We start from the raw sequence: 21,475 nt of genomic DNA on the forward strand, positions 1-21,475 counted from the left end.
ATAGTAGTATAAGTGTAAATATATATTAGTACCGTAAATAAAAAAAGAATAAATGACACATAAAGAAACCCAGGATTTAAAAAAAACAGTAACACAGCCAGAGCACGCTATTGGCCAGCCCCTTTCGTCTCGCGCTCGCTCTCTCGCTCTCTCTCTCTAGCTCGCTCGTGCGTTACGTTCTAACTGAAGAGGCGTTGCTCGTTGCTTTCTTTCCATTGTGCGACCGACTACAGCGAGAGAAATTTCCGCTTCCTGCACTGACAACCCCCCCCCCCCCAAACACCAACGCGAAGTTGCTCTAAGGAGAGGACACACAGACAGACGCGGGGATTTGGCGCCTGCATTTCGGGTTTAAACCCCCCACCCCACGACGACCGCAATGTTTTCACTATCAAGCGGAATAGCACGAGACCGTTCAACTTTCCGTTGACGTTGTACGTTGCGAGCGAGCGTTTTACGCATTTGCACCAGCAGGAGAAAAAGAGAAGCAAAAGGCAGGAGGAGGACTTAAAAAAAAAGGACAACACACACGGAGAAGAAAGCAGGCTACTCCGGGTATTCCTCCTCTTCAGCCTCCAGGATGTCGGAGCGAGGAGGAGGAGGGCTCCCGCGGACTGGGGGCGTCCCCTCTCCGCACATGCAGCCCTCCAAGCCGGTCAGCATCACCACCTCCAACCGGCCGGTCCACATGAACCTGTACGCTACCTGGGAGGTGGACCGCTCCTCGCCCAGCTGTGTGCCGAGGTATGTGGGAGGCGAAAGGGGGGGCCCGCGGGCGAATAAGCCGAGCATGACTTCTCATTTTTGTGTTGGGTGTTGTTTTTAAATGGGGAGGGGGGGGATGACCCAGTCTGTGTGTTCACACTGGGGAATGTCATACACATGTCAATGTAGGAAGGTCACGTTAAAGGCGATAATTACCCTTTTCTTTCTCTCTAATTTGGGTATTTATCTCCTTCCGATTGGACCACTGTAGCCCCCTTTAGGACCCTTGGAGACCCCCAGATTGACGACCACCACTTCACCTAAATGGTCATTACCCAGTGGCTTTTACAACCATAATCCGACAGCACAAACAGACATATACCCCCCCCCCCCCTGGTTTGTGTTGGGGCAGGTGCAGCCTTTTCCCCAGTAGTCTCAGCTGTTGCCCACCGGATCAATCCAGACACAAAGGTTGATGAAGCATTGGGGTTGCCAGCTATAGAAGGGGCATTTTTGTTTCCATACGTGACACAGCTGTGACACAGCTGTAACATCTGGCGCTTTGATATACATATATGGGTTTGTAGAAGAAGAGGAATGAAGGGAGGGATCTTGATCAAATCTTTCCCACGAGCAATTTACAGGCTGCGACGCGATGAAAGTGGTCGTTCGCGTGGACAACGCAGCAAAGGTCACAGTGGTGTCGAGACACCTCGTCCACCTCCACAAAGACGTCCGAGTGGGCGTGAAAAGGTCGCGTATCGGATGGGACGCGTATCGGATCTGACTCGTATCGGCTGGGACGTCCGATACGTGTGCCGAAGGGTCCGTTCCCCTTGTGTTTACGACGCCGCGGTAATAATAACCGAGGTCGTGAGTTAGACTCGAGGTCAAGGGTTAACCGCCGAGGCCGCTCGTGTGATTCACGACGATCTGTCAAACCGAGAAGATGAAAAGGAAAAGCTCGAGATTCATTCGTATTTGTTTTACGCTGACAGAAACGTTCACGCGTTTATATTTTCACCTGTTACACCCGGCTCGTAAATCTGCAACTTCTGCAAGTTTTCTTTTGCCCTTAAATTGTGTTTATTTTTCCTCGTCGTCATCCCTCCAGATGTTTACTGAAAGCAATTAGTGGGGAATAAAGCGTGCCGGTTAAAAAGCTTCATACAAAGCTCACATGCTGACATTTTAATGCTGCTTTGCTGGGTTGGAAGCAAAGCCTCAAGGGTATGTTTTGCCGGCCTCTTAATGTTTTTTTGGCAATGTGTGTCTGTGTGTGCGCACCATGCGCTTGTGAATAAATGATGCAGTCCTGGATCTATATTTTGGAACAGTAGCATGAATAAAACATCCATTGTTAGCCTAGATTTTAAATATTTTTCCTCCTGAACTTTCCTCCGAGACTACGGAGGAATTCACTTTTTTTCGTGTTTGCCTGCACAAACACAATTCACAGATGTGTTTTTCAGCAGGCGTCACGGTCCGTCAAATATATTTTGATTTCACTGCAGTTGCAGCAACACACAGAGACAGAGAGACAGAGAGAGAGAGACTCACAGAGCCAGAAAAAAGAAACCCCGTTGGGGATGGAGAGAGAAGTAGAGGATGAGAGACGGGAGAAGAAGCGGTGGCTCTGTCATCTCCATTTAAATAGGATTTCTCTCGGTGGGTAAGTCTGCAGAAACGCTGCAACTAATCTGTGGCGCAGTCCATCCGAGAGCTACAAGCGACCTGCGTCTTCTGAAAGGCTCACATTCAAAGTCCTGGTGATGTTTTTGCAGTCAGCTGAACGTGGCCTGTTGCTCAATCTCCTCCCCCCCCCTTCTCTAGCAGAGGTGTTGTTGCTCTAACCTCTTCCTGTCTACCCAAAATGCCACTCGGTATGCTGTTTACGCTGCGCCGCCGTGGGTAGAATTTGCCCTTGCAGGCACAGACCAACTCCGAATTTTGTAGTGAAACCTGGAAAAAAAAAACATGTCAACCCCCGAAGGCTGTTTGTTTTTGTGGCGGTGTTTTTTTGAGTAATGTTCAAGTGGGGGAGTGACAGGAAATATCATCTGTCTTCAAGTGTAAGCGACCAGGACAGCGAGAATATTTGTTTTGAAGGCACCAGAAGAAATCCGCTCCACGCCTGCCTCGTAACCGCCGCGTGCCTCTGAGGTCTGATGTCTGCGTTCAGCTCTCCTGACCTTCTATTCCACCGTTTACCAGGGAGGAATAAATCATTTCACTGGCTCTGAGCCAGCTCTTTTAGTCCGCTGTAGTGTGTGTTTCCTCTCTCTGCAGCGTCATCAACACACACACACACATACACAGGTGCATGGCACTACCAGAGGTGGGGTGAAACCTTCATTTTCTGCAGCCAAATAATCCCACCGATGAGTCCGTGTGCGTGTATTTGCCGTCTGGTGGAATGAGGACGGTAGCTGTTACGGTAGTTTAGTTAAAGCCTCCTTGTGCTGCTGCTGCTGCTGCTCGGCGTCAGGTATTCCAGGAATGGGCCCCCGTCGCAGAGCTCCTCGCCTTTTTGCATTATTAACGGAAGGCGTCCTCACAGAGCTGAATCATGGGGACTTCAGCTCGTGGGGGCTAAAAACGTGGCTTCCATGCCATTAGTGAGCTTTCCCAGTGCAACCACACATCTATAGGAAGCAGTGGAGAATACAGGAGAGGCAATGGTTTACGCTTTTCTGCTTGCGGTCCCTTTTAAATGGAGCTCTTGTCTACTTGTGACCAGTGTTGGGCAATACACATCCTGACCATGACCCTCTAAAACCCCCACAGTGTTTGTATGAATCAAACAAACAAGATAAAACGGGAGAATTGCCGAGTCTAGAGGTGTTGCTAGGTAGATTTTGAAGCTATGACTATGCTTTCAGTCTTCATGCGAGAAACAACCGTGAAAAGAGAATTCTTCCCTTTTCAGTTGAATGCTTCGCCACGAAAATCTCTCGAGGAAATTGCAAGTTGTGCAACCATGAAGCAAACAATCGGGAACCGCAATCCAAGATGTGAAAGATTTTGAGTAGCCCGGACAAGAAGATAATCGCCTCAGGAACCTTTGTTTGTGATGTTTGTAATGCATCAGATGTAATGTAAATAAGTGAAAGCAGCAGCGCATTAAAAATACATGCTTATCTACGGGCTCGGTAATGAATACTGTTGGCGTGTAGAGGCGGTGGCATAAATGCAGCGTGCTCTGAATTATACATCGTGCGTTTGTTACACCCGTTTGCTGTAATTGCCCTGAAACACAATAGTGGGACGACACTCGTTCCTCCAGTGTCAGCATTACATTATCCACCCAAAAAAACACAGCTGCTGAACACACACAAATGGAAAGAAATGGAGATAGTGCCAACAGGCTATCGCGCGCGCACACACACACACACACACACTGGCAGACGGGTGGCGGTGGTCATTAAGATGCTTTGCCACTTGCCTCGGTGCTGCTCGTTCTTCCGCACAGCTGAGTGGCCGAGAGGTCTGAAGTTTCCTCTGAGGCTCAGCGCGATGAAGACAGATAGGAGTGTAAAGTGCAAACCTCCTCCTCCTCCTCCTCCTCCTCCTCTTGACTTTCCACGGTTATTTACTCTTTCTGATAAAAGCCGACCAACCTCGAGCCTCAGGGAGAGATGGGAGATAATGACATACGTGGCCATTAGTGCCTTTTAATGATCTGTTTATCCAACGGCTTTGGAAAGATTCGGGAATGTGTTGCAGTCGAAACCAGTAAAACCGTCGCAGTGGAGAGAGTATTTTAATGTTGTTGTTTTTATCGGCTGCAGGCTGCAGTGAAACCTCTCACCAGCTTCAAAACGCTGCTAACCCACTCAAACCAATTCTCACTGCTACGCCTTTCAGATGTGATGTCCGAATAGTGGCACGAATGCTCTTTTTATAGGCTCTCCTAAGAATGCTATTCACAGGGTAGCAGCGTCAGTTTTGGAGGCTTGAAAATGAGTCAAAGGTGCAACATTGAGTCTTGAAACCTGTAATGCAACGCTCTGAGTATCTGGTGTTAGCGATATTACTCTGAGCCCACTAGTCTCACATTCAGGTCCGTACTGCTGCCGTCTACACCGTAGGAGTCAGTTGTGGAAGCGAAAGAAGCCTCCCAGTGACGAGTGTGTCAATAAGAAACCCTGTGGCTGGTTGTATTGCTCTCACACGGTGTCTAAAAGTGAGAGACAGGCGAGTAAAGGTAGTGAAAATGAGTTGTCTTCCTCCTCCTCCTCTTCCTCCTCCTCCTGCTGCAGCTGTGTAGACGTTGTGGTTGATTTGTGCTCCACCACTGAGGGGCCCTTTGTTATGGTGGAGGTCGGTGTGTTTGAGGGCTTATATGTGGATTCATAGACTCCCATCTGGCAGCTATCACACACACACACACACACACACACACACACAGATTTCCAAGGTGTAGTGACACCCATTCACGGACAATGTCACTGGCATATGCTTCGCTTTCACCTAATGTGTTATAAACAAGGACACAGTGGCATCCGGTTACATAAAACCACGAATCCTGCCGACAACAGGTACATAATCACACCGGATAATGTTATGACAAAGCGTTTTTTCCTCATAATCTCATTTTCAGCCTGTTGAAACATAAGCCGGATGCTTAGATGGGAATACGAAAGAATAACCATTCGGTGCGTGCTGGGGGTTTGTTTGTATTTTGTATCTGGGGAGGAAGCTGTCTGGAAGGTTTCTCTTGCCAGCGGCGCGGTCGCACATTTAAAATGTGGAAACAAAAGACGCACACACTGTGATGGCAAAAATATATATCAACAACACACACACACACAGATATGGACTCGCAGCAAACACATGAACCGCGTCGGGATGTAAGCAACTCGACACTAGCTTCATGTGCTGCTACTGTATACGCCGCACAGTCCAATGCAAACGATGTGTGTCCGTAATCCCTGAAGCTCTGGTTACACACAGTCTCTCTCCGGGTGATAATAACACAAGCTTGTAATGCACTTAACACAGACTGACCTTGACACCGTGCCTGTGAGGATTTACGGACATTCATTTAATGACATTTCTTCAATTCTTGGGGTCGTTACGCAGATGTTGTTCCACTGCTCTATTTATTTAATGCTACGACTCTGATTTATGATGACTATCGGTACTTTTCGCACTGTTTTGCTCGAGCTAACTACTAGTCAATATGTGTTTCATCGACCAGTTTTGGTCCTTTTGATTGGATCATTTTAACCTGACCCGCCAGGTGATTTGTTACTCAGAACCATCTGAGAAGCAGGAGACAGTTTGGAAAAAGTGGAGGCACTTGCCAAAAATTCTTAGCTGGGGATTGGATGAACCGTCTGCCAATCAAACTCTTGCCGTAGCGAGCCGGGAGAAAAGCATCCGGGAGGCAGTTAGTTTAGCATAAACACTGGAAGCAAGGGGAAACCGCTAGCCTGGCCCTGCTAATTATCCTGAGTTCAGGTAGTATATAATAACCAGTTCAGACACAAAAATATGACTGAATAAAGAGATGCACAATGGGAAAACTAAACCCTTAGTACCCTTTTTGGCTGAGCAGTCGCTGCTCGACTTGCACTCTTGATACTCGCTGCGTCGAGGCAGGAGCGGCTCTGATTGGCTGATAACCAGGAAATTCATACGATCTCCCATCCAGATACAGGTTTCCTGTTCCTCAGCTGTGCTGGGCGGCGGACGGCGGGCTCCGATGGCATTGTCTTTCTCGCGCTCGAGCTAAACTGGATTAGGCGGGTGCTCTGCTCATCAATCTGTAATCGCTCTAACGAAGGGTCAGTCATATAGTGTGTGTGTGTGTGTGTGTGTGACCACAAAAAGAGGACTCCTTCTGTATGTGTGAGATCTTTATTTTCATTGTAAACTCACACATATTTAATGAACACAGAACTTATGTACACAGAATGGCTGCAAGCATTTTCCACTTTCTCCCAGCACAGATCTTATCTTGTTTCTCACACACACACACACACACACACACACACACACACACACACACACTCGCACTCTGCAGGTCACATGCTCGGTCTTGCAGGCCTTGACGAGGAGGAGGAGAGGCCAGACTACAGCTCTGTGCTCTCGGTTAACAAAAGTGCAAACCAGCAAAGACACGATTAGCAAACTTGTCAACAACAACGGTGATGACTTGTGCTCAGGGTGTTTTTTTGTTGTTGCTGTTTGTTTTTTTCAATTTGGCTCATGAGCGCTGCAACACGTGCTAACCTCAATTCTACCCACACATGCTTCTGTTGTTGTTGTTGTTGTTGTGAACATACGAGATAGACTTTGACTGTGTTGAGTTTGCTGAATGAGTGTTTGAGTGCAACTGTTGGGTGGATTCTGCCCTCCTTAGAAAGTAGCAGGCCTCAGTGTGTCCTTGCCTGTGGCTGTGGTAAGTAGAGCAAGACGGATGGAGAGAGAGAGACGATGGAAAGCAGGAAAATATGAGCAGAGGAACAAGACACCTCGTGCCTCTCTGTGTTCATTTCATGTATATAAATACTTGTATTACTTGCGTTGTGAAGACTAAAATGTGTTCATACCGTCACATTATGGGGACTCGCCTCTCATTTTGGGACAATAAGCTGGACCCCTAACAATTGAACTATTAAACTCACTGGTAAAAGCTTGGTTTGTGGTTATGTTTAGGGCTGAATTATGTCCTGCCGCTCCGAAGAGGCACATACCCGTCTCTGCTGGTCTGTGCAAAATAAATATTGGTGGTGTGTTATTGTGTTTTGACACTTTAAGTGCCTTTTCTCTCTCAGCGTTGAATTCACAACGAGCACTTGAACCTGCATCTGATCCTCCGTCACGCGCTAGTGTGTAAATGGGTGTGTTTGTCATTGTCGTGTTTTGCATCATCTCAGTCATCTTGCACCTTGATACAACGGATGAGTGTGTGTGTGTGTGTGTGTGTGTGTGTGTGTGTGTGTGCTCGCACTGCATGCTGCCTTTCATGGTGTGATTTTCGTTGCAGCTACTTCTTGCCTCGCCTTGCTTCTGCAGTAAATGGTGTGTGTGTCTGCTGCTTTTAAGTACCCTCCTCACTGCATTCTTTGCCGCACTTGAATCTGGCCTGTCTCACCTGCACATTACATCAAATAGAGAGTGTGTGTGTGTGTGTGTGTGTCGATTTCTGTGTGTGTTGTTGTTTGTCGATGCTGGGCTTCCACATTGAACGCCACCTTCAGCGGTGTCATTTTCAGTATATGTTTGGCAGCGCTCGAACCAGCGTCCGGTCTTGAAATCGCACTTAAATGCTGCTTGTGTGTGTGTGTGTGTGTGTGTGTGTGTGTGTGTGTTAGTGAGCTCTTCCTGTATTTCTGCCTTGCTTTATCACTGTATGCTTCACAGGGTGCAAATCGTCTTGCCTCGCCGAGTGACTTGTATCAAACATCGCTTTGCTGTGTGTGTGTGTGTGTGTGTGTGTGTGTGTGTGTGTGTGTGTGTGTGTGTGTGTGTGTGTGTGTGTGTGTGTGTGTGTGTGTGTGTGTGTGTGTGTGTGTGTGTGTGTGTGTGTGTGTGTGTGTGTGTGTGTGTGTGTTCCTGGCAGGGGTTTCTTGCTTCAGGCGAACTGTCGGGTCGTGTCAGCAGAGCGACTGTCGCTCGCTACAGAGAGACTAGAGCAGAGAGGATGATGAAGTGAAGGGTGACGTTAGCCTGATTCCAGACCTCTTGACTGTCGCCCCGCATCTCCAATTTTGTCGGCCATTACGAGATGGTCTGGTGTTGCTCACGTGAATTATAGTTTCACTTAGTTTGAGAGACAAGCGAACCAGTTCGAACCGTTGCTGCAAAACGTACACTGGCCAGCGTAGCTGACAGTCCAAATATCTCAGATTGAAGTGATCTGTTCAAATCTACGGCGATGTAAAGCAGAGGAAACCCTTGTGTACCGTCCACAAAGCAGGAGGCGGAGGGTGGCGAGGATCGGTCTGTGGGAACGAGGAGAGGAGGGAAGTCAAGGGGGGAGGGAGCATGAAGCCGAAGGGTGAGATGAGAGCATGGAGGAGAGAGAGAGGGAAAAAAAGAAAAGGGATTAGGCTGTGAAGGAGAGAAAACGGTCTCGAGTGGATGAAGGTGAGAAGATGGGGGAGGAGAGGAGGGCGACATCAAAGCCGGGGTGATTTGGCGAAAGAAAAGGGAGCAGCTGGGGCAGTCCTTACTCCCCCCCCATCCCTCTCGTCTCCTTCCCCTTTCCTTGTCCCCTTTCCGCCTGTCTCTCCTTTATCCGCCGCCTGTCTCCCCTCAGAGTTTTTCCACTCGACGTGCAGCTATGTCTCTTTTGTCTCGAGTCTCGTCCACAACTCAGCCCTCCGGTATTCTGTTCTTCCTCCCGGTGCCACCGTTACAGCTCACATCCTCCTCCTCCTCCTCCTCCTCCTCCTCCTCCTCCTCCTCCTCCTCCTCCTCCTCCTCAACCCACATGAGCCGTGACGGATCCGCCGCCGCCGAGTGCAGCCTCACCTCCGCCGCCATTGTCTCTGTAGCAGTCAACACACCAAGGTGCCATTATTATGGCTCCTCTGAGCAAGCTGCGGATTCACATGCCTGTCACGGCTCATTGTTCGGTCAAATGTTACACTACAAAACACATTTCAAGCAGCGTTTTATTTCTGGAAGTCTCTGCGGCTAAATCTGTGTGTTGTAAAGCTTCCATTGGAGCCAGGTGCAGAGCGGCATGGCTCTCAAACCTGTAATGTTTTACTTCCTTTCAGCGTTTTGTTCTTCGGCGTGGTGTGACAGTCATTTTTTTTATCACATGCCGCTGCCAAAATATGTAATTTCCAGGAAAAAACCCTGAAAGGTGCGAGGCGTTCTATTTCTGCTTTCATGAGGGGATAATGTGCTGCACGTAGGAGTTGTTGAATGTCAGTGACACAAAAAACAATTCACCAAAAGAATATATATATATATATATATATATATATATATATATATATATATATATATATTGTCTTTTTTACTATGGTGCCCTCCCATACTCGTAACAGTGGCTTCTCTAAACACTTCCTTTTAAAATGTAATTTTTTATTGTATTACATGTTCCTATTGTATATTAGGGGCCTCTAACAGTGTTTAACTCAGCACATGAAAATATGTGCGAGTGTGTTTTGCACACTGACCGTGCTTTTGTTTTCACACTTGGTGCCTTCGCACATATTGTCCGATACATATTGTCAGATCAAGGTCTATAAACCGCTCTGGCAATGTTCATTCTGCTCCGTGCATCTGCACAGAACATCGGAACGTATATAGCCTACGTATGAACGATAAGATAAAGGCTCAAATATCACGGCGGACTCGTAAGAGACACATTTCTGTAAACACGGGTAGTTTCCGTCCCAAGAGCCCCTGAAAGTCCACATTGTTCTCCCTCTGGTGCCTTGAAATGAAAAGCTCTGTGTGTTTCAGGCCATATAGGCGGCTGCTATTTGTCTCCATCGCTGAGGAAAACACACTTTCCACTTATGTATTTCTGCAAGCCATTTGTTCAGAGGGTTGCGTAACACGTTTGCTGTTTGTAGCGGGAATCGGACGTGATCAGAGAACCTCGCTTTTTTTAAAATGTCTTTCTTTATTTCTACCAGTGCAGATGTAGAGCGGAGCTCGTCTCTCCTTCCCTCTTGTCAGTTCACGTTAAGCACAGAAACGCCGAACCACTGAACCGCCCCAAACCCTTGTCTTGGTCCATGTTGTTTACTTCCTCTCCTCTACAACCTTTCCATCTTTTTCTCAATGTTGCGTTTCTCCGGGGATCTCCATTATTAGTGAACATCTCGCTCAAAACGAGGCCGCTGCGCTTCCACCCACGTACCAAATACGCATTGGAGATAGCTCAGTATCACAACATCAAAAAAAATGAAGTGCCCACCCACCTACATGCAGTCACACGCTCAAATAGCTCCGCTGCTGTGGGCAGAAAAGCACACAGCGGAGAGATCCACGCCAGGATTCTGTTCTTGATGAGCACTGTGGTGAGCAATAGGTCCACACACACACACACACACACTTGCTGTGATGGAGGAATCACTTCTGCCCTGTTTCAGATTTAACAACACTGATTGACACGTAAACTACCTAACCTAAAGCCACTTACTGCATCCGTGGTACGCGTTACCTGTAACCTACTTATGCCAATGTACACTCACCCACTCTGTTTCTGTGGCTGTTGCTCCCACACACTCACACGTACACACACACACACACACACACACACACACATGTGCTGGGAGAGTGATGTGCTTATTCATCAATGCAAACACATGCATGCGTGGGAGAGATCATCGCATCATAAGGAGACATGGTACAGGCAGGATGGAGAGGGGGAGCAGAAGAGTGTGTGTGTGTGTGTGTGTGTGTGCAGCTAAGCGTGCTTTTGGCTGGCCAACACACACACAGAGGTCAGAAGTCTTGGTGATTTTGTAAGCTGATTGTGATTATTATTATTATTACTCGGCAGCCTTGGGCGTCTTCACACATTTGAGGTCTTTCAAAATAAAGGTCAATATAAAAAATCCTGTTGCTTTTACATCGTAATGTGGTGCTTTCTTTTATCGCCCAACCAATCCTGGATTTTTAAATAGATCACTTTGATTTTTTTATGTGACCCAGATACATACTACATACGTTACATACATTAGTGAGGGCGGACCTTACCGGAAATCCTGACTTGTCAATTAGACGGTGTGACTAGGAGTGAGTCATCCTCATTGGATATTCTGGAGATGAAGTTGGTCTCTTTATCCAGGGTAATGATCCACTTCTTATTTTTACCTTTTATCTTAAAGACGGGAAACCGTAATTACAAAAAGGGGATGTTCAAACACACGGTGTTCCCGGTAGACCAATAGATCAAGGGGGACGACATTCACTCGGCTGCAGGTCAAACCATCGCTATATTTGCTCGTGATCAAGTGTGGCAAAAATCCTCATACGTCATATTAATGATGCTAGTTATCTTAATTCCACGGACTGTAAGAAAGACAGACAGGCGAGCGTCATAAAGTGAAGATATACGTGAAGGGGAGAGACAGAACACAGAATAAATCCAAATCCTACGTTGGAGATAGATGGAGGTAAGCACAGATGGAGATCCAACCGACAAAGACTTTTTGTTAAAGTAAGGACCAGCATACCAATTAGACAGATTCTGCAGGGAGGAGCAGGGAGGAGCAGGCTGATGGGATGGAGGGGAAACGTCTATCAGATGAGGCAGATGGAGAGGAGGGAGCACACAGGAGAAATGAAGACGGCAGTGGGCAGGACATGAGAGACAGAGGGGGAGATAGTGCTGCCTTTTATTGGCGGACAGTGCGGCGGACAGCTAGAGATAACACACACACACACACACACAGAGAAACACACATTTTGGGGGGTCTAATGCATTGTGTCAGTGTGACCGTGACCCTGTTGTAAGAGCCTGCCATCCGCCGTTGCAGGTGACACACCTCCCAAGTTTGTATCAGATCTAGTTCGACGTTTACAGAAACAGCAATGTCGGCTCAGGCATTACACCGTAAAAAAAGAGCATCGAGACCGGCGCGGTTGACGGTGGGCTTCATTTAACGTCTAATCTTCCCGAACAGAATATTCCGTCTCTTTTATCACCCAGCCTCACGTCCACACAGTTCATCTAAGTATAGCCGCTGACTTGCAAAGCACTCCTCCTAGATTGCCATGAAAGCTCACCGTTTCACCAAAACAACAGAAGCAGACGGACGGACGGAGAGATCAGAAAACACGGGAGGCCATTAGCTGATGAGAGGGCACTTTTGACGGCGTTCTTTGCCGTTATTGTCAGTTGAAAGCTCACCTTGCAGCGTCGAGGTGGATCTATTATTGTCGTGTGTGTTGAGTGGATCTGAAAAGAGGAGGAACAGGAAGCCAAACAGCACATTTAAAGCAGTTTATTTTCAGCAGGAGGTGATTATTGTTCGCTCATATCCCTCCACCAGCCTGCCTCTAAAGCCTGACAGATTGAGCTATTTGTCAGCGTTCACAGGGGAATGAATGAGCAAATGAAGTCCAGATATGTTTCTCTCGCTGGCGTCAACATTTTGCACCATCATCCGAGCAAAAGAGTTATGAATATGAGAAGCTAATGAGGCTCCTCGAGGCAGGATGCACCAATGGAGCCGTTTAAAGCAAACAGAGCGTCTAGGCTACATTAATTCTGTATTAACAGTTAACCCCAATTTAATCCCAGTTAACCCTATTTAACACCCGAATACGATCGCTGAGATATAGAAATATGAACACCTGAGCGCTGCGTTTCAGTTGAAATGAGGACTTTAGATCTCACCTGATGGTGATGTTTAAAGCAGAAGGCTTCCTTAAACCGGGCTTTGTGGTATGCTTTACATAATTAACTTTGAATTACTATACAGACTTGTTAAATATGACCCTGTGACATCGTTTCCTGCTCACCTGTCTGAGCAAACTCTACCTGTCGATGAAAGCCGTGAGATGTGGTTGAAAGCTCCGGAAAATACATTTTTAGTCACAAGTCCTTTACGAGACTTGAGAATGAAGCACTCGACCTCCTGTCGACGTGAAACCAAGTCCTTAATCTCAACGGTAAACTCCAGTCACAGTGATGAACTTCTTCTTCTTCTCCCGGATCGGCCAGATTGTAGCCCTGAACTGTTTGGTGCTCATGCTGAGTCAGCTACATCTGGTGTAATGATGACGGTGATGATGTCGTCTTAGCCCTCAGATGATCGGGTTGGCTGACGACGATGACGACGTCGTGCTTGATGTACTGTACCTTGAGTGTTAAGTGAGTTTGAGTGGGAAGCGAATGTTTTCACATTTACATACGCTTAAACTTAAACGCTAAACATCTTTCAAAAAGTACACTTTAGCGTTGCACAGTTTGAAAACGCAAGAATCTAAATCGTCTTTTTTTTCTTGCTCGACAAAATATGGCGCCTGCATTACCCACGATGCAACGTGACTGCCGACAGTGAGGTTAGAGATCCAGGCGTGTTGTCCTAGTAGCGGCTTCATAACTATATTTCACAGATGCAGCAGTGCTTCCCAAGACTTTGATGTGTAAAATCAATCAGGGAAACATAAACTGGCCAGAATACGACGTCTCTTTCTATCTGTGTGAAGACATTCGGGCCTCATATGTCGATAAAGGGATTCTTCTATCTCTCTCACACACACACACACACACACACACACACACGCACACACGCACACACGAACATATTCTCCTCCACACTGTTTATTGCCTTTTTTATTCTCGTGTTACCGGAGCATTAGTCTGCTGCTGCGCCACTGAAGGCGAGGAAGCCTCAGCCTCGCTGGAATCTGACTGCCGATGTGACCGGCATGCTAATACTGTGTAAGACCAGACTAGAGGGGGTATAGCCTGTACACACACACACACACACACCTACACACAGTACACTTACACCCTCTCCTAGCTCTCAATTTTGCCTCAACCCCAATCTCCAGTCTTAACACAATTTCTCTCCTCAATGATTGATGCCTCGGCCACTAAAAAGCCACGCCCCCCCCCCTCCTTCCCTCCTTCCTTCCACTCTGTAAGCCCCGCCCTCTCCAGCAGCTCATTGGCTGTCAGTGGGTCACGGATGAGAAGCAGACTGCAGAGCGCTATGACTCATCCTGCTCCTATAGAGGGGGCTTCGGTTCACACAAAGGCAACAACCTCAGGTGTTTTCGGCTCTTCGCTGATCGGAGCCGGAGCTCCATCTTGTCCAAATCCACCAAGAGCCTCCGTGATGGCGGCTTTAGTCACCACCAGATTACACATACATATCTTAATAAATGTATCTGTAGAATATGTAAGGGGGCTGGGTATTGAGCCTTGATCAATGAGATAATACCTGATATAGTTAATGATTTTAGAATTGGTTTTATTCACCACTTACAATTTCATTTTCTCCATGACACGGATTGGCTCTTATTTCATTATATGCAAATATGAAGTATCAACCACGTCCTCTGTTTCTCCGACCGAGCGACGTCGTCTGTTATTTAATGCTCACGCTGTCGCTCATCCCGTCCTGTAATGACGCACATTGAGAGCTACAAGATCTGTTTTCAGATGAATTAGTCTGTTCGCATCTTAATATAAAAGCAAAAGATTCATCGCTGCTCTGCCAAACTGTTGACGTCCGTACAGGCGGTCTCCACTTAGCCGCGAGCTATTTTAAGACTGTTGTTAGTGGGGAACCAAATGCTGGTTGTTGTTGCTGCCGTTCTTTCTCTATCCTCTTCTGTCTTTACACAGAGTTTCCCTGCTTCCGCTTGTAAGTTGTGAGAGCATATTTGTTGTGTGTGTGTGTGTGTGTATGTGTACATTAGTGTGTCAGAGGTTAGCGTGTGGAGTCCACCGATAAGCTTATTGAGGACCTCGGGATCAAAAAAGCCCCCATGTGAGGTTTTAAGCCACACCAGCTTCACTTGAAAACACACACACACACACACACACACACACACACACACACACACACACACACACAGTTCAAAGTCTAAACTATGTGTGTCATCAGCATCGGAGCGCCTGCTTTTCGCTGATAACCGTGAACTTTCTTTCCTTTTTTGTAAATATGTTTTAATGATTTTCAAAGTTTTTATTCCACAAGGGTAGAAGAAACTAAATAATAACAACAACCATAGTAATTAAAGTTGAAATATTGATACCACACGTAATAATATTGTGTAAATAATTAATTTTGTTTTTACAGTTATGGTTACAGACTCTCACACTATTTTGAGTGTAATTAATTTGCCAAAAAAGAGACAATAGCACGATAAACAAGGTTAAATTTGACTAATATATTTTTTTAATTATAAATATCGTGATGACGTCGTCATCGTGAATTCTTTTGACCACAATAATCGTGTAGTAAAAATCCTAATATCATGAAAAAGTGTGTGTGTGTGTGTGTGTGTGTGTGTGTGTGTGTGTGTGTGTGTGTGTGTGTGTGTGTGTGTGTGTGTGTGTGTGTGTGTGTGTGTGTGTGTGTGTGTGTGGGTTCAAAGTGAGTCTGGAAAGGTGGCAGATAAGTGGATGAAGGGTTTGAAAGGACGGCTCGGCTGACTTCACCTCAACTGCTTACATTGAAACGCACACAAACATCACATTCTGCTGTTTGTGATATCTGTGTGTGTGTGTGTGTTACCTGCTGAGTGAGTGCATGTGTCAGTGTGTGCGTTGCCTTCAGGTTTCCATAAAAGCATTTTGTGCAAACTGTTCTGTTGCGTGTGCTCCCTCTTTCTCACTTCCCATATTTCCCGTCTCTGCTGTCAATAAAGGTTCAGATTGAATGCTTTCAAACCAGCCGTCAGTCACATCGTCAGTCCTTCAGTCCAACTGTCAAATATGCCCCTTTGTGTTCCCTCTTCATCATTGTCCTCAGAGCAACACACGATGAAGGTTTAGACTGGCGACTCAGCGTGAGTGGTGGCTCTGTTGTGAGCAGACTGCGTCTTTGTTTTCCAAATCTCACACGTCTGGTCTTGAAACTTGGTTAATCCGTCGTGCATCCAGCAGTACGTAACGTGTTTAACGTTGTCGTTCTGCGGTTAAGCGGCACTGCTTTGGAAAGTCCTCCTTGAGGTGCATTTGGGTACTCTTGGGAATTGTCGCAAAAGTGGACTCTAGCTTTGAATGTGGATAATATCCATATGTTGTTGTGATTCAGGTTTAGCACAGCAATAAATGTGGCCTTTGTAACGTTAACTCAACGCAACATTTCACTGTATTGTTATTGCTATCAACATGTGTTAAGCTGCTACTGCCGGGTGGCTTATTATCTTTAAGAGGAATCTTATTAGGATGGGATGATACAAGATATATATATATTTATATATATATATATATATATATACACATATATATATCGGACTCTTTACTCTTTCTGCCATCGATCGCTATCACCCAAGGGAGGAGGAGGGACGCCGCGTTGTTTAAGGAGAGGAGACGAGGGGAGGAGACGATTCACTCATGATGAGAGGAGACTGGGGGGAGATGGGAGGGAAGTTATTTAGAGGGTGAGAAGCCGAGGGGTGAGGATAAATGAGAGGACACGGCGTGAAGGTGCACTTAGCATGTTGTTTTGCTTTGTGACACAGCAAGGTCACACCTCCCATGATGCACCTTCCTCCTTAAAGCCACACACACACACACACACACACGTTTTTTAGCTTGAATTTATCATCTGTTTGTCTTGATGACACTTTTCACTGTTCTTTGACATTTTACAGACTAAATATTATTCAATATCTTGGTAAAAATACCGTAAATGAGCAGAGCTTACTTTTCCTTCTAGTAGCTTGATATTTGATGTGTGTGTGTGTGTGTGTGTGTGTGTGTGTGTGTGTGTGTGTGTGTGTGTGTGTGTGTGTGTGTGTGTGTGTGTGTGTGTGTGTGTGTGTGTGTGTGTGTGTGTGTGTGTGTGTGTGTGTGTGTGCATGACTACGGGTGACCGACCCGCTGTCTTTTTTTCAGAGACTGGCCTTTCCAAAATGTCAGAGGTCAATCTTCCCACAGACATTATTGAACCGCTGTCTCCCTCCGTCAGCTCCCCCGCTCTCATCTCACCCAGGCCGCCCTCTCTTCAGCTAATAAACAGACAAATAGCAAAGGCTGCTGGGAAAACACGAGGCGCCGGACGCCGGAGGGGCATTAAACATTTATTCAGTGGTGGTGAGTCAGGCGGGGGGGGTCTTCCCCAGTTTGTCCTGCAGGAACAGGAAGGCTTTCTATGACAAATTGATGCACTCAGTAACCCACTGAGGACGCACACACACACACACACACACACCCTGCAGACGGAGGTCTTTCCTGTCTTTTATTACGTAATGTCCAACGACCGCAGCTCAGTTTCACAACAGAGGACGGGCGCATAAATAACCGTCCTGCGTGTGGATTTAACTACCAAGGATGCATCAGACTGATTAATCAGTTCAGAAAATGTGAAAAAAAACATCAAATATTCAACAAAAAAAAGGATGTAAAACGGAGGAAAAACAGGAACTTGAACATTGGAAACGACTATTATTCGGCTTTGTTGAGTGACTTTCTTGATTCATCGAAATATTCAAAACAATCTCCAGTTAGGGTCCACTTATTTGCTTGTTTAGGAAGCTTATGTTTAAGACGTATGCTATATTTAGGAGATTGTCTACTGTCAACTGGAAACTGAACTGAAAGTGAAACCGAGTCTTTTGGATTTGAAGAGAGTTTCACTTTTAGTTTAGTTCCTCGTCCGACAGGGTTGTCTCTAGATAAAGGCTAAATGATAAATGTTCCCTCATTGTTGTCATCTTCTCAGCTGTTTGAAGCCAAAACAATAAAAAAATCCACATTTAGCACATTTAGGGTTTGGCTCGGACCTGTCAATAAAGCAAAGAAAGTTCTGTAAACTCCGACTTTCATCTTCACTGGAACTAGAGTCTGCAGAAGCAGAAGAACTGAAACTGTGTGTTTCTTTATCCTAGTAGGAGCGTTTCTAATACCCTGGAGCCAGCAGCCGTTAGAGGAACTGCAACCTGAGGCTCTGATGTTCACCTGTGGTGTCTGCGGCTTTATCCAGACATTATCGTTGTTGACATTGAGCGGATGAATACATCAAATCTTTCTTAAAAACAAGAGTCTGATCTAAGAGATTTAGATCCTGCTGGGAATCAATCGAAATCCCAGCTTAGCTGGACTCCCAAAAAGACAAATTTGGTTTCATGCATTGCAGCTTATAGTTGCATCCCAGCTGTTTCAGTGTAGACGCAGGTTCGTAGTTATTTGTCCTCCCATTGTTCCACTCTCCTCTGTACAATCAAAGGCTCTAGTGTTGTTCGTACACTTGTGTGGTTTCCCTTGAGTCCTGCTTCGCTCTGGTCTGTCCCTCTGTGTAGCTTGACGCTAACGCGTAGCGACGGTGGAGGTGTGGTGACAGGCTGGAGAAGTGAGAACCGGACCCGGGGAGGAAGGAGGAAGGACTGTTTTTGACCTTTTACGATGTGACCCCCCCTCGTCGTCTGTGGCGTAACAGTGTGGCAGTCGAGGCTGGAGCTCGGGGTTTTTATTTCATTTGAAAGCATTTGGCTGATTGTCTCATCCAGGAGGGGATTCTCACAGTAGTAGAGAAAAGAGTGACGCAGATACGAGTCAGAGAATGAATACAAACCAGCAGCTAAGGACCAAAGTTGTTGTTTATCGTCATTCCTCTCTTAGTTTTTTCATTTCAGACGAGTACAGAGGTTGAGGTACTGCTTAGATTTCCTTGGTCCTGATGTTCTTAGTTTATCCGAGGCACTGATGACGTCTTGTTCCAGATTCCATTCATCCTTTTAAAGGAGTTTAAGGACCCTCCAGAAGCTATAACGTACAGCTACGATGGCCGGCGATCTCGACAGCTCTGTGATGGATCTCGCTCTGGGAGGGAAGCCGAGCAGGTGTCTGATGTGTGCAGAAAGATGCCAAACATTCTTTACATTTCAGCCTCAGACGTGAAGATTTACTGCTCTTTCTTTCAGGTGTAAAGTGGTTTTTCTAGCCTCCCTAATGGCTGACCCCCATGTGCTTCAGTCCCATCCCTAAATCGACCCCCCCCCCCCCCATCTTTCTGCCTTGAATCACTCCACTCACATCCAGCAGGTGTAAGCAGAAGCTGCACTCAGCCGTTCCTTTCTATCAGAGGAAAGATTGATTTTGTTATTTTTTATATTCATATAGGTTTAGCCTCTGCGGGCCACTTTGATCTTGTGCAGAAAGCCTTTTGGGGGGAGGCTGAGTGTTGGGACGGTTGCATCAGCAGCCGTGGCCACTCGTCCGTCTCTGACAGGAAGATGAAAGGCAGTGTAAGTGGGGGGGGGGGGGGGGGGGGGATCTGGAGGAAGAGCCAGGTGAGATGAGAAAGTGGAGACTTTTCCATTCTGTCTGCCTTTCATCTTTACAGCTGTTAGTAGGAGTTTCAGTATTACTTCTGTGTATCAGCCCCCCCCCCCCTTCAGTCCAGCTCAGCCTATTGTTGTCATTATTGATCGTGTTGATTGCTTTTCTTCTTCTATTGTTTTCAGTCCCGTTGAATGGATTACTGTGTGACTGCAGGGCAGGCTGTACACAGAGCAGGGATACGGGGGACTGATAGCAAAATGTACTCAAATCAAAATGCTACAAAACACAGAAAAGCAGCCAATCTTTGAGAAAAGACAAAGTTGAGACGTTGGAACCAGCTCATTTTTGGCATTTTTACTTCATAAATGAATTAAACGGTTAATTGGTTATCGTAATTGTTTGCGACATATTTGTCCTACATACGTATCCTTTTATTTATTTACTGCTTATCTTCTTTCTCTTTTATCCCGATGCCAGATTAGAGCATTTTTATTCCCTTCTATAAATGTTTTAAATGATTAGGAATGTCCTCATTTCTGAGCCTGTTTGTAAACTACTTCCACAGGCCTGTGCAGTTAAACGTTACATCGTATGTTATCATACCTTTCTCTCCTCTCCTTCTTTGAGTAAAGATGATCCTGTCCTGGAAAATAAAGCCACGTCTTTCATCCTCAGATCTCAACTGTCTCCGTTTAAATGTCCCTCAGCCATTCATTCATTCACGTAACATATTTATATCCATCTTTGTGTTTCTCGCCATCACTCTGAAGCCCCTGCACGTCTCTGTTAGTGGTTTTACTTTCTGCCTCTAAAGCCCCGGAGATGAATTATTGAACGGACTGACCCGCGGCTGCACAGCTGCTGTTTGGCTGAAGTCTTTTCTCCGATTACATTTCAGTTCTTTTAAAGTGCTCGTATGCGTCGCCGTGCTTTTGGACAGTTTTCTGTCTCGGTGTGCATGTGTGAAGCGGTAGGAAGCTTGTGGCCGACGTTCAGATTCTACTTTCACGAGCTCTTCTTTCTTATACACTGTTGCTCATATCGAAGACATCGAGCATCCTTATTTGTGTGTGTGTGTGTGTGCTGACGAACGTGTTGTCTTCAGTTGGAAAAAAGGACACTTTTACAAGAATAGCAAACCATTTTCAGTCCCACCGGGGGCATAATTGAATTTTAACAGCTTGTCATCAGAAAGAACACAAAGCTGCACTAAAGGACCCTTCAAGTGTCCCTTTTCATTTCATTCTCCCTTCATGTGACGGTCCGCTGTATGAGGCACACGCATTCATGCTTTCACATTGCAGTTGCACGCAGTAAAGGTTACGTATGTACGGAATGAATGGAAAGTGCCGTGACGTCCGTTAAACCCGGGCCTCCCTGTGTTCTGTCTTCAGGCTGTTCAACCTGACCCTGAAGAAGCTGATCATGCTGAAGGAGCTGGACAAAGACCTCACCTCCGTGGTCATCGCCGTCAAACTGCAGGTAACTTGATTCGGTTTCATTCTCAAAACTATACTTCTGTACATGGAGATATATATAATATAACCTGAAATGATTCTATGAAACACAAAGATATTCAAACCCCAATGAAACAACGGAGTCAACCGTCTTTCAAGCTTGGCTTTAATCAGCAAAATTGTATTTTAGGACTTAACGACTTTAATTTCTCTTTCTCTTCAAGCGAATCAAACCAGTTGACCAGTAGATGTTGAAATGCTGCTGAATAAGCCACAAAATGAGCATTCTTTTAATTGTTTTTTTTTAGGTTTCTGTAGGAGTTGTTCATTGTTTTGTCGAGTCAGCTTGTTGGAGCTGGACACACTTCCTCCTCTCTGTTTACAGCCAGAATACTTGTGCAACTCCTCCACAGTTGTG

General features: G+C 46.1%; 1 protein-coding gene across 1 annotated transcript in view; it reads left to right on the plus strand.

The window, feature by feature from the left end:
- Nucleotides 1–318: 318 nt before the first annotated feature.
- pacs1 (phosphofurin acidic cluster sorting protein 1) overlaps nt 319–21,475 on the plus strand; it is a 36,440-nt gene continuing 15,283 nt past the window's right edge. The window contains exons 1-2 of the mRNA XM_079184723.1: nt 319–744; nt 20,995–21,082. Coding sequence (XP_079040849.1) covers nt 581–744; nt 20,995–21,082 — 252 coding nt within the window. The 5' untranslated portion in view covers nt 319–580. The remainder of the gene's footprint in view (nt 745–20,994; nt 21,083–21,475) is intronic.

Source organism: Pholis gunnellus, assembly GCF_910591455.1.
Source record: "Pholis gunnellus genome assembly, chromosome: 23".
Classification (NCBI taxonomy): Eukaryota; Metazoa; Chordata; class Actinopteri; order Perciformes; family Pholidae; genus Pholis; species Pholis gunnellus.